This window comes from Xenopus laevis, chromosome 4L (assembly GCF_017654675.1).
Source record: "Xenopus laevis strain J_2021 chromosome 4L, Xenopus_laevis_v10.1, whole genome shotgun sequence".
Taxonomy (NCBI): domain Eukaryota; kingdom Metazoa; phylum Chordata; class Amphibia; order Anura; family Pipidae; genus Xenopus; species Xenopus laevis.
Window position 1 is genome coordinate 22,418,073 of NC_054377.1, and position 26,403 is coordinate 22,444,475.

The 26,403-nt window shown below is 40.7% G+C and overlaps 1 protein-coding gene across 2 annotated transcripts in view; it reads left to right on the forward strand.

Annotated features, from left to right (window-relative positions):
- chid1.L (chitinase domain containing 1 L homeolog) overlaps positions 1-26,403 on the forward strand; it is a 207,742-nt gene that overhangs the window by 109,950 nt on the left and 71,389 nt on the right. For both annotated transcript variants that reach the window (XM_018256826.2, NM_001094061.1), the window contains 1 exon segment: positions 490-645. In XM_018256826.2, coding sequence (XP_018112315.1) covers positions 490-645 — 156 coding nt within the window.

Sequence of the window (26,403 nt, forward strand, 5' to 3'; positions counted from 1 at the left end):
GTGTGTCTCTGCCCTAACAGTTCAGAATCTTCACCTGGATCACTGAGTCTCAAGACTCAAACACCAGTGGAAAAATGGTAAAATTAAATTAAATAAAAAAGGAAAACAAAAAGTCTATTTCTGGTGAACAATATGAAAACAACCAAAAATTGTTTGGAAGGTGAACATCCCCTTTAAGGCTAGTTGGTTGCTATGGTTTACTCACCAGCCAATGAGTTATAAAAATACTCCTGCATAAATGATAATGTTAAAAACCATTACATAACTGACAGTGGCGGAACTACTGGGGGGTACGAGCGGGCCACGGCCCGCACCCCCTCAGGGCCCCCCGTCCGTGCCCACTAACAAATGCGGCCAAATGAAGCCGTACGGAGGGGGCGGGGCCCGGCTGCGCGTCACTCCTCTAGGATCGCTACTGATAACTGATATGAATGTAAGTGGGTCATTTATCTTAGTTAACTAATACTATTGTTTTCTCACTTCATGCAGACCTGGCCCTAATTCACCTATCTCCTGGGTACAAGCATGTGTCCAGCTTCTGGATCCTGAATCCAAATGGAGAAAGAAAATCCTGCTGGGTTTACATTTTTACGGAATGGATTACTCTGCGCTGGGTGCAACCGGTGAACCCATCTTAGGAAACAGGTAAGATTTGCACCGGGGCTTCAACCTGTCACCGATTAATTTACCAGTAGTAGAACTATACACCCATTGGGCCGGCAGCAAAATTTGCAAGCAACACCTCCTCCCCACGCTACGCACCATCTGCCACTGCTGGGCCCCATGAGGGGGTGAGCCTGGGTGCAGTTACACCCCATGTTCTGCTGTAGTTATCCCAGTGTATTAAAGCCTTTTAGTGCCAGTATACCATAAAATCTGTTTTGCCGGCACAGAGGCACTAGAATTATAGATTTGTCGATCACATACAGTACCTCCATTGCCCCACAGTTTGAAAATGCCAAACCATAGCTACAACTAACACAAAGCCAATCTTATGATTGCCAGTCTATGAAATACAGATTTAAAGGAACTCTTGACTCTGACTTCTTTAGATAAAAATTAAAGCCTAACCACAAACTAGTGATGTGCTGGTGAGATCTGGCCCCAGACCAAGCCAAATTCCTTTAATTTTCCTGGGTCCCAAACTAAAGGTGACATCACTGTGTGGGAGTGGGCCAAACAATCACCCACCCCAGGTAGACCCCCCTCCATCCTCCCCCCTAGCCTAGCTGGCCCCCGGGCAAATGCCCCAAACTCTTTACTTACCCCTCCTTGCAGAGTCACAGCTAGGGTTGCCACCTGGCCGGTTATTTTACCGGCCTGGCCAGTAAAAATTATGGCTGGTCCCAAGGTTATTAATCGGGAAATTTAGTAAATATATAGGAAGGCTGGTTTTTTTTTTGGAGAAAAGGTGGCAAACCTAATCACAGCATCGGAGTTCACCACAGCCATCTTCCGTGTCTTCGTGTCTTCTTCCGGTGCTTCGGCAATTTCTGTCCATTTCGGCACATGCGCAGTTGTCGCAAACCGGTAAATTGCTCCAGCTGCGCATGCGCTGCATTCGCCGGTCTCAGCTTACCGAAGACCTGAAAGATGGCTGCCGTGAACTGTGATCCCTGAATCTGCAAAGAAGGGTAAGTAAAAAGTTAGGGATATTTACCCAGAGGGGAAAGCTAGGCTGGCAGGGAGGAGGGAAAGGAGTCTACGTGGGGTTAGGGTGGTAGGGTTTTTTTGGTAAAGGGTTTGTTTCTCCTTTAAGGGGCAGGAACTGAGATGGTTTGTAAAGTCCCCCCTTTTGACCCAAAGCCACCTGATCTGCGGGTTTTGGAGCACCCACGCATCACTAATACCCGTCATTCATTGATGTTAAATATGTTAATTCCCAGCACCTTTAGTTTATGGATGGGAGGTAACTGAGTAAGTCTTACTGCTTGGTATCAGCACTTCTATTAGCTACAGGGGACATAATTATTATGCTGTGTAAAACAAAATTCGCCAGAAAAAAACAGTGTAAAAAACGGTGTAAAATAAATGGCGTGTTTAGCAAGATGTGTTTTATTTTTTACGCCATGGGAACGCCAGATTTGCCTCCATTATTTTACATTGCTGCAGACCTTTGTAAGTAAGTTCCAGCCGAGGTCACGATAAGAAAAAAAAAACGCATAAAAAAGAACGCAGTTTTTTACACGGACTAAGCCTAGTTATGTGTGGTTAATTATTCCGCCATCACATAATAAATCTGCCCCTTATTGTACTTAATAGCGGCAGTTTGGAGGGAACTTCAAGAATGTTAATATAACCCCTTTCTAGTTCCCGATTTTACATATGAAGCTTCCTCTAAAATCATTTGTTATTATCAGAGAGGGAGAAATGTTGAAAATCTTGCACATCGCTGCAGTGTTACACCAAAAGCTCTGGATATTCCTGCTGATCGACTGCTGATAATTCATTCCTTCCAGCCTACCATCCTCACTTATCTTTTTCCTCCTGTCGCTTTCTTTTTGTACCTGTAATTTAACTTGCAAGTTATAATTTAGTCCATTTCTTGTTCACATCAGTCTACTCGACGCTCCTATCCTCGTTGCACATACACATTTTTCCGTAGCCAATATTTACATTTTAACAAGCCCCCCTGGGCTTTAATGCACTGAGACATCATGGCATTTTCACCACGTCGCATATCTTATTATTCTACTAAAATCTTAAACACCTAAATATACAGAGTCTTATTTTCTTGCATCACGGTATGTATTGAGTGACATTTGACTGTATATTGGAGAACTGCCCTACTTTGCCACATTTGCCTCATGTGAGGTGATAATGAAGATTTATATTTCTTATTCTGAAAACTATGCAGTAAAAGTCTCGTATTTTGTTCAATGGTCTAGTTACCCCAGCAGCCAATGAGCAAATAGCATTCGCCGGTCCCCTGTTTAAGAACAAATTTGACTGGTTGCTGTGAGTTACTAGGCCAGAAGCAAACTTTGCAAAATATATATCAGAACCCATATGATCTACAATGATATGTTCTTGAACGCTGATAAGTGGGTATCTATGAATTGACTTACAACGCTGAAATTCATTTATTTATTCTATTTTGGGGATGGGGGTTGTTGTGTTGATTCAGATGTTTTCTAATTTTTAATTCATGTTCATGATTGTAGTCTGGTATTTGGTGCCCACTCTGCAGATGACCTTGGAAAGTTGGTAACTTCATAAAACCTGGGGAAATAGGTCAATGGTTGTACACCTCCCTTAATATCTATTGGATAAAGAGAAAGGCAACATAGGAATTAAACATACCATGACTATCCTTAGACATGTTCCAGCTGAAGATAGAGCTGGTAAGAGCTGCCCTCCTAAATTAGCAAACATTCTGGTGTTGGATGGGAAAAAGTTTCTTGCTTTTTTTTGGGGGGGGGGGATGTCACTAGAGGAAATGCTTCACCATTAATGATGGAGGATAGTGATGTGCAGGTCAGGAAAAACTCAATCCACAAAACCATAACCTGCACCCTTCTCTAACCCACAAAATGTTGCCTTTGTAGGACCAGTGCCCAACCCATACCCGCATCTTCTTGGTTTATACGCTACTTCTGTACATGCCTCCGTTTCAAAGACAGGGAATCTTTGGGAGCAATGAAGGAGTGTTCTTCCCCAATTCGACTTGCACCCAACCCTAACCAACAATGGTTGGACAAATCTCAGCTCACACATCACTAATAGTGGACCCCAGGCCCGGACTGGCAATCTGTGGGTTCTGGCAAATGCCAGAGGGGCTGCTATAAGGTCCCATAGAAAGTCAGTATTTAGTGGGCTGTTTGGGCCTCTGTGTGGGCTGATTGGGCCTCTGTGTACCTGAAATGCCAGGGCCTATTTTAATTCTCAGTCCAGCCCTGGTGGACCCTCACCCGTAGAGTCTTGGCATAGACTGTAGGAGTTTTAAAGATGATAGAGGTAATTTATGAGCTCCGACCTAGGCAGTGTCTAAGGTGAAAAAAACAAGCCCAATGGGGGTGCTCTTCCACCCCTTAGTTCTCTTACTCTTGTGCATTGGAGAAAACTAGATGCCTCCACCCGATATTTTGCGATTTTTCAGTATACAAATGGCTGTTGTAGCTTTCCTTTCATTTGGGTTGTATTTTTTTTTTTTATCTTGCATGCACTGTAGCATGTGACTTTAAGAACAGAAGCTTAGAATTTTCCTTACCGTACTCTTGATTTCCCTATCCCTGTGTGACTGTTCCAATCTAATTAAATCATATAATCAGCACAATATATCTTCAGCCGAAAGATTTAATATCTCTTAAAATAATTGGTTTATTCGTTTTTTTTTACCACTGTAATGAAGCAGCTTTGCCTTATGTTCTGAGGAGTGGATCCAGGCAAATCAGCAACTTTTGTTTATCTCTTGGAGAAAACAATTCTTCGGATTCAATTTGCAAATAAGAGATGCGCCGCCGTTTCCACTTACATATTTACAGTGCCGCCGGGAACACAACACAACAGCTTTATTTTCTATGGAATTTATGTTGGCGTTGCAGGGAAGGGCTTTGTGAGAATAAAGATGCCGCATCATATATGTAGTGCATATTGCAGTGAATAAATACAAATAGGAGGAGCGAGTGCCGTTTCTGACATCCCTAAATGCATACAGGTTAGTGGCATTCACTAAAATATTTCTATTATGTAAAAATCGGGTTCATTCTTGGCAACAGACAATTTACGTATAAATACTGATAGGCCAAATGCTGTTAAGGGCATTAGCACATGGGGCTGTTTCAGGCTTCTTAAAGTCTAGGTAGCACTGCCATGCAGCTCGCATCTATCAAACGGTGCTGCATTTTTGGGCTACCTAACAACCAGTGTCGGACTGGCCCACCGGGATACCAGGAAAACTCCTGGTGGGCCAAGGTGTCAGTGGGCCCAATGGCTTATTTCATGGCCATTCTCTATTTCTATGAAAACAAAGAGGCTAAATAGATGGAATAATAGGTTATAGTATGTAAAGAAAAGAGAATAGGGGAATAGAGGTTGAGTAAGTAAAGGAAGAAAATAATACTTAGAGTAGGCCCCTGGTCTAAAGGTTTTTGGGTGGGCCTCTGGCCTAAGGGTTTTTGGTGGGGCCCCTGGTGTGTCAGGCCGACACTGCTAACAACACTGTACTTAAAGTGCCCCATGCGCCATAGTCTAAATCCTAGTTAGTTAACCTATTCTTTATAAATAAAGGGGTCATTAACAATGCCCCCATTGTGCAATGAGCAAAAAAAAGAAAAATAATGCAATTGAGCATATTTGCACATTGCATGGGACATGTGAAGAATGGACACAGGTCTTTACACTTCTTTGCGGGGCACAAAGATTATCATAAGGTTATTGCGTGTGACCTAATGAAATAGAGCTCTTTCTGCATCTGTTTAAGTGAGGGAGGCACGTGGGCAACCCTCTCCTGCTCCAAAGCAGCAGACCACATTGGGGTCCTTGCTGTTTGCCCTATGACTCTGCTCCCTCTTACTCTGCACTGTGCTTCTCATGCTGGATTTTTTATTTGGTGCAAGGTGCACATTGCAGCTATAACCCGGGGCAGAAGTGTTGCTGGAATGAGGGGCATGCTCTTGCACTTCAGCCCGGGGGAATCATAAATTACTCCTTTGGTGCCAAGTTTTAGCACTTGTTTCATTTTAAAATAATGTTCTGTACAAAGGCCATTAATGTCAAAGAATGTACAAAGAATATGCCTTGGGTCTATTTGGAATTTTATATGTGTTTTATGTTAGCAATTTGATGGTAAGAGTAATTTGTTGGTAACAAATCCAGTATAAAGGCATGGTGGAGGCAAAACATTTCTTTGTTTTAATGTAATTTAGTAGCCTTAAAAAAATGATCTTGCAAGTTACAGTAAGATCCTTAAAGGAGAAGAAATACCATTTTACACATGGGGGTGCCAAAAATTAGGCACCCCTTCCAAGTGACTACTTTTACTTACCTGACACCCTGGTCTTCTCATGGCTGAGCATGTGCAGTAGAGCGAAAAGCCGAACTTAAACGAAAAAGCCAGATAATTCGCTCTACTGTGAATGAGTCTGCCCTGGGAAATTTGAAAACCGAAGAAACAGGAAGTGGATAGCTCCGTGGTGCTCGCTAGAGGAACCCTGGGCCGGTGCAGTTTTGTGCTGATAGGAGCACCAGCCCGGTGTCAGTTAAGGGAAAGTAGTCACTTTTGGGACCCCAATTGTAAAATGGTATTCCTTCTCCTTTAATCCAGAAAACCTTGGTTCCCTAGCATTCAAGGCAAGCGTTTCCATGCCTGTATCTATGTATGGAAGTGACCATGTCCATTGCTACAAATGAGACATTCATTGTACCCAGTTACCAAATATGCTCATTGCGCCCACAATATACAACTTTAGCTGAATGTCAAGTCTTTAACCCAAATGTGTTGCCATGATTTTCAGGGTGGATTCACATGATTCCTTTAAAGGCACTGGCATATACCCTAACATAGACAACTTTTTTCTTACAAGAGTAGTTGTTAAAATAGTATGGGTACCTGTTCCTAAACCAATTTCCGTATTGCAACGCTTTAGCATGATAGACTTTTACAAGCATAACCAGCTAGAGAGTTCCTGTCTTCTTTTTTGGTCTGCAAATATGTAATATTTCATCAAGGATAATGGAGCAGATGCAATTTAGTTAACTTTGTATTGGTTTTGCAAACTGTTCTCTAAGGATATTAGCACACAAACTTAACAAATAGCAGGGATTTAGTTCTGTATGTAGATGTAGCATTAGGTAAAGTGCAGGCCACAAGCAGCTATTCTGCAAGTTATGTTGGCTCACTTACAAATCCCATTGGTGGAAAATTGTGAACCATTCACTTGCACCTATGGGATCAGTTGCGCTCTATACTAGATGAGAATATGCAATGACACTCTTTGTACTTCATGCTTGATATAGGCAAGCAGTAAGTACACAGCTACACTGTAGTATCTCGTGCCCATTGGTGTTGCCTCTTGTGTGTCCAAGGGCCACCTCCAGCCCACCCTTCATAAATACAGTGCTGCTGAATACAAGGTAAATGAGCAGGTCTTTCCACTGCATTCTGGAGCTAGTCTGTTTTTTTGCAACCTGCCCCACCATTATAAATAAATAGCTGTCCGACGGTAATTATGCAAAATAAACGCATAATTTATAGAATTCAATTACTCCAAGTTTCCCCTTCGGTTTCAGCTTCAGATGTAAAGTTATAGTTGCACTCTTTAGCAAAGCACAGGCAAAACAGAGATGATAAAGTGTATTGGCACAAAAAGCATACCGTACACGGAACAAAAGGTAAAAATGCAAGAGGAAAAGATTTAATTATGCTTCTTCATTAATCTCAGGTTAGTGTGTATTGTAAGCAGGCAGGATCCACAATAGACCCTTTCTTCTGTTATTTAAACACAGGGGTGACCAATTCAGCATAAAAATATATCCATTCATCAGATTTGATGAGTTCCCTCACTAAACTGGGCCCCTTGTGTACTACCAGGTCACCCCTGTACACATGATACGTCTTTGGGGGATCAGTCATCTGGCTTTTTGGGTTCCTAACACAGACAGGTAACCTTCCTGCTCAGTACCCTGTTCTGAGTTAGCTTCCTAAGCTTTCCACTACAATGAAATACTTTTCCCCAGGACAGCCTTCCTGTGGAAAGTGAGCTCCAATATGTGACCTGGAGCACTGGGATACATTGTCTGACTTGCCTGTTCCTTCCAGAACACTACAGCTTCCAGGGCCAGACAACAAAGGCCTTTAAACAGAGAAGATATCTCCCCTGGAGCTTACATGGTCCACTATGGAGACGTTTAAGGCAAAACTCGCCATTTCACACATTTCTTTGATCACTCTACCACAGTATATTCAATATAAGATTCCAATTTGGACCTTAGTATACAGAAGGTGGTTTGAGGACTATATTTATAAAGAAAGATCCTAAATTGAATTCTTTGTAAGTAAAAAGAAAATGTTCCATGAATTTGTATAACTATGTCCAATGTCAGTGCGGAGAATTCTCAAGGGAACTCTGTCTTTCATAATGACTGTGTGGAAGGAAGGCAAAGCCATATTAATAGAGGAAAGAATTCAAAGAACGTTCGGAATGGTATGTTTATTAAAGCTGTGGAATTAGATCAAGAACCTCAGAAAAGAAACTGCAAATATTCTTAGAGTCTTCATCATATTGCATGTTAGTTTTAAAGCACATTACGCCACCTCATTTTTATTACATAGTAATTTAATGGCAGAAAATTCTGCCCTTCAAAGCCCATTTATCTCTGTATGGAAAGCAAATTGGCTTCTGTCAAGGTCATTAAAGACTAGACAAAGATGCCTTTGAAGCCCAGTGTGACCATGGCAAACAATCCATATGCCAAACATAGAGAGTTTCCAGCTTGCTCCTGACACACATTGGCTCTCAGTGCTAGAGGTGTCAGCTCAAACTAATAACCAACAGAATCCCACATGCAGCAGCTTTATAAATATCCATTTACACTTAGGCCATTTGGCCAGAGGGAAAATGTTATGCTTTTAACAGAGTTAACAAAAGTCCTGAGTGGCTTTGTCTCCTTTTAATAACTTGTTATAGAATGCCTTGCATGCTAGTAGGAAGGCATAAATAAATACATGGTATAGAAGTGGTTTGAGGCACTCAGATGAAAATATAACTGATTACTTATTCATTACAGACAAGCCAGGTGGTGTATAAAGAAGTGTTATTAATGTTATGTTCTAAGCCTAAGCTACCAATTTACACTCCGAGAGTCAAGGACGCTCCTCTGTCTTAATCCTGCAATTTCAGGGATTAATCCTTAGGTTACCTAGAGTAATCAGAGGAATGGAGTTTCATATAGATTGTAGATATATCGCTTTGGAATTAAGGGTCAAAAAAATATCGAGGCCAGAAAATAATTATTATAACTGCTATATGAGGCCTCCAACTGCTTCCTATAAATGATTCATGTCCCTGCAACTAAAAGAATAATAATCACCATGTAAGGTTGACACTGGCCCCCATTTCTGTGCCTTTGTCCCGTGGAAACACCCCCCCTACTAACTTTGTTATAAAAAGCTCCTGTGTAGTGCGTTCTGCAGGAAGTTCTGGAGATGTACCATTTTTGTACCATTTTTCTACCCAGGTGCAATAAGGAATATATGTTACCATATAAGGACTAGTAAAAAAATTGAGAGTAATTCACTTTCTCTGGGTGAATGCATAAAGCAAATGTAATGTTTAAGATAAGAGGAATAATGTGTGGCTATGATTTAAATGGAAGCAGCACAACAGCTATTTTTGCATATATAATATAACCCGAGTACTTTGTGCATTCTGTTCAGAATAGGGAAAAAACATGATTAAACATCCCAAACATTCCATTTAGTTTTTTTTAGGAAAAATTGTGTGATAAACTGCTTGATGAATAGTTGATGGATTGTAGGTGTATTTACTTTTGGTAAATGATATGATCATGTTCAAGTTAACAGGCCAGAGCATACATTGAAAACACTGGAACTATACAAAGGATTTTTCTTAAAAATCTGGTGACAGTGTAATTGTTATGAACATATTTTAGTTAGAAATGTTATAAGACCAGGGCTGATCCCAAAAGGTGTCCATACACTCTAAGATTGGCTTGTTTGGTGGGGTTGCCAAACAACTGGATCTGTAACGCAGTGTGTCCCAAACTCAGAACAGACCCCAAGGACCACCTATAACAGCCGTCTTTGGCTTTGGGACTAGCCCTCCACTACTTGGATGCCGCCAGGTCTTAGTGTGAGAAGCCCAAAGAGAGTGGTCTGAATGAGCGATGAAACCAAGAATGAAGTAGTAGAAACAATACGTGTAGTCGAAAGCCAGGCCGGGTTGGTAACAGTCAGACAATGCGGTGCAAATACAGGAGACGGAGGAAAAGCAGGGTCACAGGCCAGGTCAAACACACCAATATCGCAGTACAGACCAGGATCAAAGAGAGTAGTCAAAACAAGGCAAGAGTCGGGACAGGCAGCAAACTAGACAAAGTCAAGGACAGGCAGGGTCAACTGGAGATCAGGAACACACAAGAAATGCAACCTGGAACTATGAAATAGACTTTACGTTAGACAATGAATTTCCAAACAAGAGCCCTTTAAATATTTGAATTTGGTGCCGGTGCGCAATGACGTCATGCTCCATGCAGTGTCAAGCCAGGAAGCAGCCTGCGCTTAAGCCATTAGGATCCAGCGCACAAAGAAGACGGACACGGTAGGCGTCCCTGTCACACCCCCACTAGAGCACCAGGATAACTCCTCACAGGATCTTTCCATCAATATGGCCACCAAAGGTGAGCTAATCTTGGCACTAGGGCCAAAAAAATCACATTACAATGAAGGGAATAGGTGCCAACAAGACGAGGACCACATAAACTAGCCAATGCGGCCCTCAATCAGAAGGGTAACTCAGACCTGTCTGATCGATATCTGGCAGATTTTAAGGCAGATATCACTCGAGGAGGCCTGTGTGAGGTCCCTCTACATGGGCAGATAAGCGCCAAATTGGTCAGCATCAGCATCTTAAATCTGCATTGTATGGCCACATTAAATCTATACAGAAGGTCCTGTAAGGTGTTCATACTTACAGGGCACTTCTGCAAAGCTGGCCATACATACGGAGAATACAGGCGGTCAGATGAAGGACCAAATCATTGAACCGATGCAGTCATCAATCCAACTGGATTTTTAAACCCCCTCGTCATGTGCATGATTTTCGGCCAGATATCAATCCGGGAAAGCCCGTCGAAGGGCCCCATACACTTCCCAATAAGCTGCCGACTTAATCTGTTGACAGTTTATATCTGCTCGTGTGTGGGGGCCTTAATACTGGATTGTGAAAGCCTTCCCTCAGGTGGCATTTTACCAGAGGCAGCTTTGTAACCATAAATGTCTCTCTTTTAGTGTTTTGAGTTGCGATTTTTGCCCTCTTTATCCTAGTCTGAGCACAGGTAAGGTAAGTTGGAGGACTAATATGACAGGGCACTGCTTCTGATATTTCTAGTTGTCTAGTAACATAGTAAGTTAGGTTGGAAACAGACACAAATCAAGTTCAGCCTTGTGAGGAGAGCCAGATGGAGCTTCCTCCTTGGTCCAGACTCTTATCAGCTATGGCCGTCAGGCTCTGACAAACATCTTATAGCTATTTAAAACCTGCCAAACTGCTAGTTGATCCAGAGAAAGGCAAAAAAACCATTGGAAGCCTCTCTAATTTACCTCAAAGGGGGAAAAATTCCTTCCTGACTCCAAGATGCCAATCGGACCAGTCCCTGGATCAACTTGTACAATGAGCTATCTTCCATAACCCTGTATTCCCTCACTTGCTAAAAGAACCATCCAACCCCTACTTAAAGCTATCTAATGTATCAGCCTGTACAACTGATTCATGGAGAGAATTCCAAATCTGCACTGCTCTCACTGTAAAAAATCCCTCTTGAATATTTCAGCAGAACCTCCTTACTTGCCTTTCTAGTTCCTAAAGTTCTTTGAGCAACATTTTGTAGAGAGAAAGGCCATTTACTATATTACCGTTTAGGAAGGTTAATTGTGCCTGATACCTATAATATATATTACTAGACGTTGAGTATTAACCATTGGCCTTGGGTGAGTTAGCAGGGCTTTTGCAGCACATGATCCTTATGACTGCCACTAGTAAATTAGATGCCCTAAATGTTTTTAGGTTTGTGGACAGTTCTTTATACTAAATACATAATAGCCCTGAATATATACACCACAAATTGATCAATTTTACGGTATGTTTCTCGGGTTCAATAATGTGTACCGAGAATCATTTTCTGTTTCATGTTAAACAGAATAAAAATGTTGAGCTGTCATTGCTTTAATATTTTCTTTCTCAATTTTTCTTTCTGGTAGGATTACAGGAAATGAAATAAAGACAACTTATTTTTAATTAACATTTACAGCAAAATAGCAGAGCGTTCCTTTGCTTCATTCTTCAGCTACGTGCCAGCTAGGCAGCATGTTAAATGGTGGCTTTTTCCAGGGCTGTACATACCACGTCATACTTATCTATAGAACACTTTGACTTTGACTCATATAATTTGTGTAGCTTCCCTTCCTGATGTTCTTCTTGTAGCCTGCTGAGCATTTGCCCCATAAGTTTCTTAAATGGAATTTTGGGCTTCCTGTTATTTGGAAATCCTGCAAACTTCTCAAACCTACAGTATTTTTGAACTGCTCTGTGCCTCTTTATCTTTCCCCTTTGTCCTGTTTTCTTCTTTTTTTCCATCCATTTTTCTAACTCATGCTTCTCTTTTTGCTCAACCATGTCTGTTCATCTCTTTAAACTTTTACCATCCTTTTATTGTATCCAATGCTTTGCACATGTCATGTCTACAGGTTTTCACTTGTCACTGCTCTATTATATTATTATATGTATTACTTATCTTTAAAACATTTTAATTTTAGGCTTTAACGTTGTTTTTCTTTTCTTATCAACATATAAACCATAATACCGTTATCTGTTCTTTTTCTTTTTAAGTCCTTTTTTTTAAGTCCTTTTTTTCTTAACTATTTCTTTTGAATGCTCCGTTATTACTCATTTGAAGTATTGGTATTATGATTAAAGGGATTCTGTAATGGGAAAACATGTTTTTTTCAAAATGCATTAGTTAATAGTGCTGCTCCAGCAGACTTTTGCACTGTAATCGGTTTTTTAAAAAGAGCAAACATATTTTTTTTTTTATATTTAATTTTGAAATTTGACATGAGACTAGACATGTCAATTTCCCACGTACCCTCAATCATGTGACTTGTGCTCTGATAAACTTCAGTCACTATTTACTGCTGCGCTGCAAGTTGGAGTTATATCACCCCTCCCCCCCAGCAGCCCATCAGCAGAACAATGGGAATGCAACAGGGTAACAGCTCCCTGACACAAGATAACAGCTCCCTGGTAGATATGAGAATAGCACTCAATAGTAAAAATCCAAGTCCCACTGAGACTCCTCCAGTTACATTGAGTAAGAGAAACAATAGCTTATCTGAAAGCAGTTCCATCACAAAGTGCTAACTCTTCCTGAAAGCACAGTATCAGGCACAATAACCACTACACCCCCCCCCCTTTATACTGCTACTAATGCCAGGTTAGTTACAATATACAATACATTATATCAGTTCAGTGAAACATTGCCTACTTATAATGCCACCCTGCTTATAATGTCAGCTTTGGCCTGACATTATTCTGACTTCTGACTGTAGATCAGTGATCCCCAACCAGTGGCTCGTGAGCAACATGTTGTTCACCAATCCTTGGCTGTTGCTCCCATTGGTCTCAAAGCAGATGCTTATTTTTTAATTCTAGGCTTGGAGGCAAGTTTTGATTGCATAAAACCAATCACAATCCTTATTTGGCACCCCAGGAACATTTTTCATGTTTGTGTTGCTCCCCAACTCTCTTTACAACTGAATGCAGCTCACGGGTAGAAAAGGTTGGGAACCCCTGCAGTAGATCAAGGGAACTGTGAACTGAGATAGGATTGAGCATTTCTTTATAAACTTTGTAGTGTAAGTAGAAACACACACATACTCATTCTTGTTAGAATGGAGTGTAGTGAGAACATTGCACTGTGTTCTTACCTGTTATTTCCCAGAATCCCTATGTAGTTATCTGACATTTGGGTGTAATACGGCAGCTTTATATTCCTATGGGATAGCTTTAATGTTTTGCTTGTTTCTTCTGCCTTACATGCTAGATTGTTCTTCAGCAATGCAGTAAATTTGCAGGCTGTTGTCTCATGGGTGAACCCACAGCTCTAAGGCACTCCACAACGACAGAGAAACTTGCTTTAGAAATGCCATATTATTGTATCCCAGAGGTTGAAAGAGGAGGTGGGGATAAGGGTTAGGAGTGCTTTACCTTAAGGAAGATTGGAATCTTCTCCTGTACACTTATTGAATTAACTCATCTATCTTGTAACATGTTTTTTGTAAGATGCTTTTGTGGTTTCTGTGCGCTTGGCTGATTATAATGATTTTATTGTAAGTGACACTCAAGGGAAGTATGGATTAGACGTCTGCGCTTTATGAAAAGATACAGCAATAAATGGAAAATTGTCCGAAATATAATGAATTCTTTAATGGAAGTCAAAAGAGAACCCTCTCATTATTAAATGAATTATACATTTGCAGAATAAGTGTTGGGTGTTTCTGAGGGTATATCTGAGGGATGTTACAGGACTAACTGACAGAGATACCTCTGGACATGTTATTTATTTGTCAGTTAGACCACAGCAATTAACTAGGTATGTGCATCCATTTTATGTTGTCTGGAGCCAAATTTTAGACAGTGAGAGTGTCAGTGCAGTCTATGACTTCTAATATACAAGTTCCTTATAACCCTAATGCATAGCTTGGTAGGACTGCTGGGCAGGTGCAGCTTGTGGAATGATCTCTCTGCCCTCTAGTGATGTGCGGGCTGAGAATTTCTCGACACTAACCTGCCCCCTCCCAATCCCCGTCCAGCCCGCTGCTGCCCCTCTATTTATAGACCCATGCCCACCCCGGCAGTGTCATCAAAAAAGGGGCAGGGACAAGGGCAAGTCTATAAATTTCGGCAGGGGGGGGGAACAGGGGAAGTTCTCGACTGAGACCCGCCTCGTGACCCGAGAAAATTGTGCAGGACTCAGCCGAACCCGCCCAACCCGTGTCACTGCCCTCCCATTAGGCTCACAGAGTGATCCACTCCCTCCTCCATCTTGTTCCATTGTGAAGTGATGGATTGTCCAGATCATAACCACATCCACAGAGTTACTGCTTCCTCTCACCCCGATGCCTAGCTTAAACGTTCCTCCAAAACATCTTCCCCATCAATACTGAGGTGCAGCCCATCCCTAGCAAAGAGTTGGGCCTTGCAACACATTACCCAATCCACAATACTACTAGCTGCCTTCTGAGCTCTCTATCCCTCACCTGTACTTGAGATGCTGCCCCAGGGTGCTCTGAAGTCAGCCTGCTTCATACAATTTCAGAGCTGCCCTCTCCAACATCTTAAACCAAAATAGCAAATCTAGCTGAACACCAGCCACCCAACCCTTCTGTCCCCTACTTTCCCTGTAAAAAAATCTGTCTCATCACCCTCTACCACTTCACTTGCCCCTGCCAGTGGCAATTTAGTGAGCTGTCTATATTCTATAACACATTTGCAGTCACTCTTAGTGACCCTCAAATTCCAAGAGGAAAACCCCACCTGCATCAACAAATCCACTAATACTAATGCTTCCATTAAAACTTGCACTCCTGTTTTTTCGATAACCTCAAAGGGGATATTTCAAACCTATGGGGCATATTTATCAAGGATCGAATAGTAAATTTGAATTCACACATTCAAATTTTAATCCCCCTATTCGAATGTAAATTCTAATGTGAGCTTTATCACACATGGAAACAGTCCTAATTTGAATAGTCGCCACCTGAAACCTGCTGAGTTCATGTACAAGTCAATGGCAGAGGTCCATTAAGCCGTTTGGAGATGTTAATAGCCTGCCTGACATTCTAGAAAATCTTGATTCATACAAATCTAATACGGTTCTTATTCGGTTCAAATTATTGGGTTGGAACCATTCGATCGGATATTTGCCATTCAAATTTTTTATTAAAGGGATACTGTCATGGTAAAACATGTTTTTTTCCAAAACGCATCAGTTAATAGTGCTGCTTCAGCAGACTTCTGCACTGAAATCCATTTTTCGAAAGAGCAAACAGATTTTTTTATATTTAATTTTAAAATCTGACATATGGCTAGACATGTTGTCAGTTTCCCAGCTGCCCCCAGTCAGGTGACTTGTGACTTTACTGCTGATTGCAGTGCAGAAGTCTGCTGGAGCAGCATTATTAACTGATGTGTTTAGAAAAAAACTCGAATTAAAAAAACTCACATGAAATCGAAATTTGACTGTTGATAAATGGGTCTCCCTGTGTTTTAAACAGATGATGTGTGGAAATATCCTGAAGAAGAATGTATTAAAAGTAGAACACAGCTGCCAATAGTACACCAGCAGAGAATCTCTGAAATGTTGGACTATAAGGCCAACAAATGCTTACTGATGGGGAATTTTTAGGAGTGCACACAAACCTCCTGCAACTACTGGAGGAGATAATATCATAACTTCATGGCTGAAGGATTGTCAGGGGTCACTTCTGCCCTGCACATAAGGGTAGGTGAAAGAGCGAGCTGTTCTCAGGACAATGGAACCTAATGACTATGACAGTATTTGATGGATCTATCAGCCCAGAAATAACGTTACAGTAAAGTGGTTTGTTGTGTTTAGCTTACTGGGTCAGATCCATATAGCAATGAAGTTAGAAGAAGGCAGTGACATTTTTCATAGTTAAAGGGCAATCGCATCATGGAGAAAGTGGCTAATGACTGAAGCATGTTCAGCAGTCTAAATGGAGTCCGCCAAGCTGGCTTTGTGCATGTGACTTGTAGATGACTGATTGTCTGTCAAAAAAGCTGGTATTATTATATTATACTCCAAAGGCATCCTCCTGATAATATATTATCACATAGACGAATTGTTGAGGATTGAAGGATTAATGTCACATTTAATTTGCTTAAAAGAATACACCACAGTGTTAAACCTCATTAAAACGTAAGTAAAAACAACTATTAAGAATGGTTTGCGCAGGATATATTTCAAACTAGATAAATGGTGGATTAGGCCGCATGGAGTGTCCTCACCCAACTTAGAAAAGTAAATATAAATATTAGAAAAATGGGACTTCCACTCCAAATGACCAATTCACCATTACTATATTATTTTGGATATGGAATTACAAAATATTCTGAGAGTAAAAATAAAAGGCAATATTTATTTGTTTACCACCATGCCATGAACTGGTTAAAAACATTTAAAAACCAAGGAAACAGCGCTGCATAAGGACTGAGGGATCCCTCTACAATGACAAACATACAATGATAAATTAAAAGTTTGTAAAGTGGAACTGAGCCACTCAAAATAGGGAGCTGATAAAAGCCATCCTGGGTGGCTTAATTGTTTGGAATCCATGAAATGAGTGCACCTGGAACAAGGTCCAATGCTGGATAGTATTGTATCAGTTGTTACAAAGTTGGGAAGAGTTTGCTGGAATAATTATTATTGATCCATAGCACTCCGATGAGGTGTGGGCTAATCAGCCCTAGCTGTGTAGCCAAGTCGTTATGGGGCTGTTGTATTAGACTGCAGTCTGTGAGTCAGAATGACGCGGCATTGGTGTGTAGTAAAATATATAATCCAAATGCGGGTTACAGTTTCAAGACCCCCTTCACAGCCGAATAGTCACTCTGGCCACAATAAAAGTTGGTGTCCTATTGGACGTAATAACCCAAAGGGGGCCCCGGGTATCACCGATTCCAGAAAGCCACGTTTTGTGGCGAAACGGCTGTTGAGATTCCGCGCAGCTGAGCTGAGGTCCCGTCCTCCACTGTTATCTGTGGGACCCTGGAATGCACCTGCGCAAGTACATGCATTGATCGCATTGGATTGGAGGGAAGGAGTCTGGAGCCAGATCAGTTAGCCTGCTACGGTCGGTAAAATTCACTGTGTTTGGGGCTGGAATTGGTGATACCTGGGGCCCCCTTTGAGTTATTACCTAAACTGTTTAGGACAATAAGGCTCTTTAACAGTGCCAATTTTGACAGCTTCAATTTTGACAGCTCAGCCCGCAGTACCCGAGCTTCTTACTGAATTGTTCCTCTCTTTGATCTACTGATGCCAGAATAAGATACAGCGTTTCTGAAACTTAACTTTAAACAAGAGGCTTTTTGGCAGAGCTCAGCTGCTGCACTTGGATACTTCTGTAACAATTCAAGATAAGCAGAGATACAATTGTAACTTTTTAAGACAAGCGGGTGTCTTGGGAGAACTGAGACTAGCAGCTTAAAGGGCAATTTACGTTCCTTAGAAAAACTGTAATAACGCATAAAACATTGCACTAAAACTCCCAGAAATGTGTTTAAATTTTCATAACCTGCCATGGACATGGTAATTAAGGGGTGTGGTCATAACATAGGCCACACCCCTGACAAAAATGTTTTGATGCGCTGCTCATGGGACAATTTTTTTGTCTTCTTTCCTCTTTTTGAATGTTGGGAGGTATGGTGCTGTTGCTCATAAAAAAAATCTTGGGCAACAATGATTATGTATATCTTAATAAACGAATTGACATTCACATATCTCCCAGCATTCCCAGGTTAAAAATCAGGCATTTAGGCACTGCACCTTGCACTAGTAAACAAGCCCTATAATCTATGCTTCATGGTAAAACTAAACAAGTTCCAATGAAGTGTGTGTGGTTTTCTGTGTTTCCCATACCATTTACCTAGAAGCAGTGGTCTCCAACCTTGAGGAGCAACCCAAGCATGAAAAATGTTTCTGGGTGGTGCCAAATAAGGGCTATTTGGTAGCTCCTATGTGAACTTGCAGCCTACAGGAGGCTCTGTTTGGCAGTTCATCTGATTTTTAATGCAACCAAAACTTGCCTCCAAACCAGTAATTCAAAAATAAGCATTTTTTTCAGGTCACTTGGAGCAACATCCAAGGGGTTGGTAAGCAACATGTTGTGCTTGAGCCACTGGTTGGGGATCAATGACCTAGAGGTGCCCAATGCTGACAATTAGGTCCTATAACAGCAGCTCAAGTGTTTGGGCAAGTGATTGTTTGCAGTTGCAGGATACCCTAGCAGGGTGACTATTATTCCAGTTTTATCTCTAGTCTTCTCAAAAGGTAAAGAAGGAACCTGGAAGATTACTTGGCTACAGGGGGCTTAACAAAAATCTCAAAACCTTGGCATTAGCCTGTGCTGCAAAACCAGGAACAGCAGTGCTATAGCAATCCCTTTTTTCATCCCTTTCTGCCTTTCTGTGCTAGTGTTTATAGGTTTAAAGATTATAAAAACTTGCTGTATTTTACATGCTTCTCTGTCAGTTTAATTGCTATTTACTAAGTGAACTTGATCTGCATGCGCCTCTGCTCTGTGCCGGGGGATGAATCTCACAGTCATGTGCTATATATTTCCTTCTGTTCATTAGCATGCCTACTGCTACCTGCAAACCCACTCCTGCCCATGCACCACCGAAAAAGTACGATGGGGCAGAGAAATGCAGATGGGATTTATGTTCCTTCTACCTCCCGCACTCCGTCTTGGCTCTGATAATAAGCAAGGCTGGGAAAGATATTGTTTAGCTGGCAGGTGACCTTTTCCCCGCACGCCTGCGTTCCTGTTCTGTAATAATGCCGTGACCTTCCTTGGAGGCCCTTATTATAGATGGATTGATGTGTCTGCTCAGTGCGCCAAGGTGCCTCGGCGAATGAAGGGATTCAATGGGTTAAGATTAATGAGATGAGGGCATTATTTGACGGATCAAGGAGTTTGAAAATAAAAAAGACAGTTCATGGTAGTTCTACTTCTTTCTACTGTTTCCGCCCTTATTCTCTTTTTCTATCTACCACCACTTTCACTAGCAGTTAACTGCATCTGTCAGAAAACACTTGTGTATGTGCATATCTGGCTGTGCACACGTTTAACATCAAGATATAAGACGGCCAGATCCTACTGATCTAAAACTCGTGCCCATAGGGTAAATTATTAATTTGCAGATATGCCGAGATGTTACAGGTCATAAGCTCACTTAGGGGCACATTTACTTAGCTCGAGTGAAGGATTCGAAATCAAAAAAGTGTTTTTTTGGTTACATCGACTACGACTTTGACTTCAAATCGAATGATTCGAACTAAAAATCGTTCGACTATTCGACCATTCAATAGTCGAAGTACTGTCTCTTTAAAAAAAACTTCGACCCCCTACTTCGCCACCTAAAACCTACTGAACCTCAATGTTAGCCTATGGGGAAGGTCCCCATAGGCTTTCTAAGCTTTTTTTGGTCGAAGAAAAATCGTTCGATCCATGGATTAAAATCCTTCGAATTGTTCGATTCGAAGGATATAGGTTCTTATTCCCTCTAGATCCTCCAAATGACTTTGTAGTCTGACTCTTCAACAGGTTAGTAGAGTAGCCATCTCTACTGTAGTAACATGAAATATTACAGAAACCGGATAGTCTTCAAAATGTGGGTTTATTTTATCACAACACTACATGTTTCGGACCTCTAGGATCCTGAATCCTAGAGGTCCGAAACATGTAGTGCTGTGATAAAATAAACCCACATTTTGAAGACTATCCGGTTTCTGTGATATTTCATGTTCGATTCGAAGGATTTAATCGTTTGATCGAGCAGTTTTTCCTTCAATCGTTCGATCGAACGAATTGTGATAAATCCTTTGACCGATATTCGAAGTCAAAGGATTTAACTTCGACAGTCGAATATCGAGGGATAATTAACCCTCGATATTCGACCCTAAGTAAATCTGCCCCTTAATGTTCTCTTTTGAGCTATCAACAGTAATTCAATCAGATTATGATCCTTCAAACATGAGGCTGTTTGGTTAAAAATATCATCTGATCTCTAGGTATGTGGCCAACTTAAAGGAGAACTAAAACCTAAAAATGAATATGCCTAAAAATGGCATATTTTATATAATGGATTTATTGCACCAGGCTAAAGTTTCAGCTTGTCAATAGCAGCAATGATCCAGGACTTCAAACTTGTCACAGGGGGTCACCATCTTGGAAAGTGTCTGGGACACTCACATGTTCAGTGGGCTCTGAGCAGCTGTTGAGAAGCTAAGCTTAGGGGTCGTTGCAAATTATCAAGCAGATGAAGTTTGAGATTTCAGATGCCAATTGTGCTTGTGTCTGAGCTGTCAAATAGTAATTATCTGTATTAATTACTAGTCAGCCTTATATTGTGACATTTCTATTCTATGTGTACTGTATATTGTGAGTGGGTTCCTAAGCTCAGTAAGTGACAGCAGCACAGAGCATGTGCAGTGAATCAGCCGAAAAGAAGTTGGAGAGCTACTGGGGCATCTTTGGAGATCTTTACTGCTAAAAGGTTGGGGTTGCCGTGAGCTGGTACCAAAACATAATGTACAGGTATGGGACCTGTTATCCAGAGTGCTCTGAGCCTGAGGTTTTCTGGATAAGGGATCTTTCTGTAATGTGGATCTTCATATAAGTCTGCTAGAAAATCATTTAAACATTAAATAAACCCAAATAGACTGGTTTTGCCTCAATTAAGGATTAATTATGTCTTAGTTTGCATCAAGTACAAGCTACTGTTTTATTATAACAGAGAAAAAGGAAATCATTTTGAAAACATTGGATTATTTGATTACCGTATAATGGAGTCTATGGGATATGGGCTTTCTGTAATTCAGAGCTTTCTGGATAACGGATCCCATACCTGTACAACATTTCTAGCCTACTTCTTTAGTAAGGCTTTAGTTCTCCTTTAAATGAGAAGAAATGGCTAAAATTAAGTAAGCTTTATCAGAAAGGTCTATATAAATACACCAGTAAACCCTCAAAGTAATTCTGCTCTGAGTCCTCTGTCAAAAGAAACAGCATTTCATTCTTTCTACTGTGTACACGTGGGCTTCTGTATCAGACTTCCTGTTTTCAGCATAAACCTCCAGGGCTAGGGCTTGAGCATGCTCAGTTTGCTCCCCTCTCCCCTACCTCCCCCCCTCCCTGGTGTAATCTGAGCCCAGAGCTATGAGTGAGCAGGGAGAGACTTAGGTAGGAAGTGATGTCACAGCAAGCTAATATGACAGCTGCCATCCTAAACAACCAGAGAGAGCTTCTAGAGCTGTTTACTCAGGTATGGTAAAGCATTCTGCAGAATAACTTTAGTGTTATAGCTTGTACCATTATGGCTAATCTATTGGCAATAAACTGCTTTGGTAGCTTTCCTTCTCTTTAAAGTCCTTTAGGCTTGTGTGACACGTGTTTTTCTGTTGGGTAATATTCTATGCACTTGTAGCAACTTGTTCTTCAATTTTATTTTTAATTTTTTATCCAGCTTCAGGTAGCATCTCCTATTCTCATCTCCCTGTATAAAATAAGCCTTGGCATGCTTAGAGTGTAGATAGAAGTATCATATTGTCATTGTTTGTGTATGGGCTTCACAAAGGCCCTATATGCGTAGGCACCCGCAAAGCTAAATGGTTAACATATAATTTGATTGGGGAATATCAACATGTCCTGTGCTGCATTCTGTGACTTATCTCCTAGAAACCCTATTTGAATATGAATAGTATAAGAAGCCAAGTGCTGAAATCTGTAATCTCTTTTAATTTGTCTGCTAGTGGGTCTGTGGGGGCTTGATGGGTTTATTGTTTCCGCGAACGCTATAAAGAGATGGAAAGCAAAATCATTATTTCTTCGCTCTTTTAAATACTAAGCAGTGTTAAGCTGACTTGTATCACTTGGCACTGGAGTTAAATATAAGCCACTCAAAGTGTTGGTACCACGAAACGCGCAAGGCTGTATTTGTGACATAATAAACAATTTTACTTATTTCAATTGCCTGGTGGAAGATTGCCTTCATTCGAGTGACTGCTCTACATATTTTTGGTTTGAACTGCTCCCCTTGCTGAAGCTCAGGGCAGTGCACCCGGGCCTCTTCCATTACTTGGTGAGTTACCATTTATGTTGGACTTCCAAATGTTGTATAATTGTAAAATGTGTGTGTGTAAAATGTGTGCTAGCCAAGCATTTCCTTAAAGGGGAACTATGAAATTTTAATATAAGCTTCCTCACGCTGAAGAAAAAAACTTTCTAAATATAATCAATTAAAAATTCTGCATTGTTTTGGAAATAATCAAGTTTATCTTCACTATCCCTCTCTCAGCATCTGTTTCTCTTCATTCTCTCTTCATGCAGCAGTTGGGTAACAGATATTCATTGACAGTTGTCTTATAGGGGGGCTTCCTTTCCTAGCAGATGTATTAGAGCTCACTCAAATAACTGATTCCAGAACAAACAAAATCTATCAAAATAACTGCCTTTTGCACAAATCCTGCATGTAGAGAGACATGATGTCTGGTGATTTTAATAGAGTGAGCTCTAATACATCTTCTAGGCAAAAGGAGCCCCCATAAGATATAGTGGATCTAATTGTCAAATATCAGACACCCAACTGCTGCATGAAGAGAGAATGAAGATAAACATATTCTGAGAGAGGGAAAGTGAATATAAACTTGATTATTTCAGAAACAGTACAGAATTAATCAATTGATTGTATTTAGAAAGTTTCTTATTTCAGTATGCTGAAGCTTATATAAAATTTTCATTCGCAATAGTTCCCCTTTATAATTTTTATTTAGAAAACTTCATTCCTACCTAAACCTCACCTCCCTACTGAACCTAAGCTTAATGAAGGGTTGCAGTTAGATTCTTTCAGTTGCCCAAAGAGGACAAATACGTGGCCTAAACCGGGAACGATGGCCCACTGAGCTGAACCTGGTCTTACCCCATTGTAATGCTAAACAGAGCTAATAGGACATTTCATATTATCAGAATGATTTTATTCAGACATCTCAGAGCCTATGCAACAAGCAAGCTATTTCTCTATGGCTTTGCCTTATAATATTAACAACCAAAAGGACATTTTTTCTATTGTTATGGCTCTGCTTGTAGTTCTAGACTTGCCAACTCTGTCATAGGCTAACTTCATGTTTTCTTTGTGGTCATATTTCCATCGGTACAGGGAAGGCTACTGGGGATACCACCTCGGGGGCCCCTAAACCCCTTCAGGAGCCACCATCCCAGTTGTGTTCAGGCATGATACCCAAAACCGCCCTTCCCCTCGCATGTACCTTTTACTTGTCGCTGCAATCGAGTGGGGTTCAGAAGCAGGCAGCAGTTTCCAGCAGGGAGTGGGTCTGGGCTGGTGGGGCCCATTTAGGTTTTTTCACCGTTGGCCCAGTCCAATACTGTTTCCACCAGCTGGTAAATTCCCCAAAGTTGGGGTTTATATGCAGACTTGCCTAATGAAAACATAGCTTACTCTGTGATTGGCTGCAAGTGGGATTTTGGTAGTAGCTCGTAACACTATTGCCTCTAGGTAAGAGATCAGAAGGGATCAGCGCTAACCCATCTGCCCGGTTCTTTTTCTGTGTTAAGAACCCAATTATATACACATGTATGGGACCTGTTATCCAGAATGCTCATTACCTGGGGTTTTCTGGATAAAAACTTTTATTAAAATATTAAAAATTATTTACACCTAAAAAGCACTATGAAAATTGGTGTAAAGTAAAGATGTATTTATAAAGTTCCGGTGTTGTTCTTACACATAACTTACCGCCATGCCTGACAGAAATGGTCCATTTTAATAAAAAGCTAATTACTGTAATGTGTGTTTTTTACACCAAATTGTTTTAAATTCAATTGTTTTTAAAGGAACAGTAACTTCAAAAATAAAAGCATTTTAAAGTAATCCATAAATAACCTACTGTTGCTATGCATTGATAAAAGTTATGTGTTTGCTTTAGAAAGACTAGTATAGTTCATATAAACAAGCCACTGTGTAGCCATGGGGGCAGCCATTCAAGCTAAAAAAGAAGAACAAGCACAGGCTAATTAGCAGATAACAGATAAGCTCTGTTATAAAATACAATGGGATTCTACAGAGTGCATCTGTAATCTGCTATGTAGCCTGAACCTCAAATGACTGCCCCCATGGCTACACAGCAGCTTGTGTATATAAACTATAGTAATGTTTTTTTTCTGTGTGTCTATGATTGGTTGCACAGTAGGCACCAGCCGTGAAAACAATTTGCTTTCTAGACTAAAAGACAATTTCACTGAGGGCTACAGGAAATATTTTATACAGAGATATCCACAAAGACAGATTCACGACTATGGCTATGTGGGCAACTGTATGTTGTTTTTTGGATTGTGCTCTATTTGTGAGTACAAGCTGTGTGATGGTAGAGAGCAATGTTACAGATGAACAGGTAGTGTGCACAAACAGGCCACATGTACTGTATCTATTCCCTTGCTGTTTACAACCCAGATTATATGGTTGTTTTGGAGAATATATTATTTCTTGCTCTGCCCTTTAAAGTGTGCAAATTGTCCCTGAGATACTCACCCAACAGCCCCCTTGGATTCTCATGTTTATCTGCTGCAATAAATTAGGTTTCTGTCTTTTCACTGACCCCTTCACTCCAGCTTTAAATTACTTGTTTCCTTTCTCAAATAATTTCCTATAATAATCTGTGCTCCAGTAAGAGATAGGGCCAGCTGCATGGGTTTCCTCCAGTTAACTGTCTAATTTCTTATTAGCTGAGATAATATAGGTTTAAACAAAACTCCCAGTACCTGTATTGGCACTGCCTTCCCTTCCTCCTCTTTTCCGTAGAGGCCTACTTATTAAATGAGAACTAAAGCCTAACTAAAGAAGTAGCTAGAATGTTGTACATTATGTTGTGTCTGTACTTGCCCAATGCAACCACAGCTCTTTAGCAGTAAAGATCAGTGTCTCCAAAGATGCCCCAGTAGCTCCCCATGTTCTTTTCTGCTAATTCACTGCACATGCTCTGTGCTGCTGTCACTTACTCGCAATATACAGTACATATAGAATAGCAATGTCACAATATAATGCTGATTAGTAATTAATACAGATAATTACTACATTGCAGCACAGAAACCAGTGCAATTAGCATCAGACTTTAATAATCAGCCCTGTAGCATCAGCTTATATTACAGACCAACCTCATTTTCTGCTTGATAATTAGTGACGAGCCCTAAGCTTAGCTTCTCAACAGCTGCTCAGAGCCCACTGAGCATGTGAGTGTCGCAGACACTTTCCAAGATGGTGACAAGTTTGAAGTCCTGGATCATTGCTGCTATTGAGAAGCTGAAACTTTAGGCTGGTACAACAAGTTCAGTAAATAAAATATGCTATTTTGCGCCACATTCATTTTTAGGGTTTAGTTTTCCTTTAAAGGTGACCTGTCACCCAGACATAATTACTGTATAACAAAAGACCTTTTCAAATTAAACATGAAACCAAAATTCTTTTTTTATCCATCCATACCTCATTTAAAACTTGTAGCTGTCAATCATATATTGCCTCATTCTCTATGCCTTAGGCGTAGAGGAGTGAAAGGCAATTACTTTCACTTTCCATTCAGCACTTCCTACATGTCACTGCCCTTCTCACGTTCCCCTCCGTCCTCTCCATCTAATTGTGTAGCCAGTGTTTAGGTATGGATATTGGGTGCCCCATTTTGGAGCATAAACAAGATTTTGGGATGATGCATGCAAAGCTTTGCCTTAATAACAGTGTCCATACAATGGCTGCTGTCTACTTTATGTGAGTGTGTATTCCAAGAGTAAAAGAAACAAGATTTAAAGAATTTATATAGTGTGAGTGAAGTTTATTTTTCTTGAATAACATAAAATAG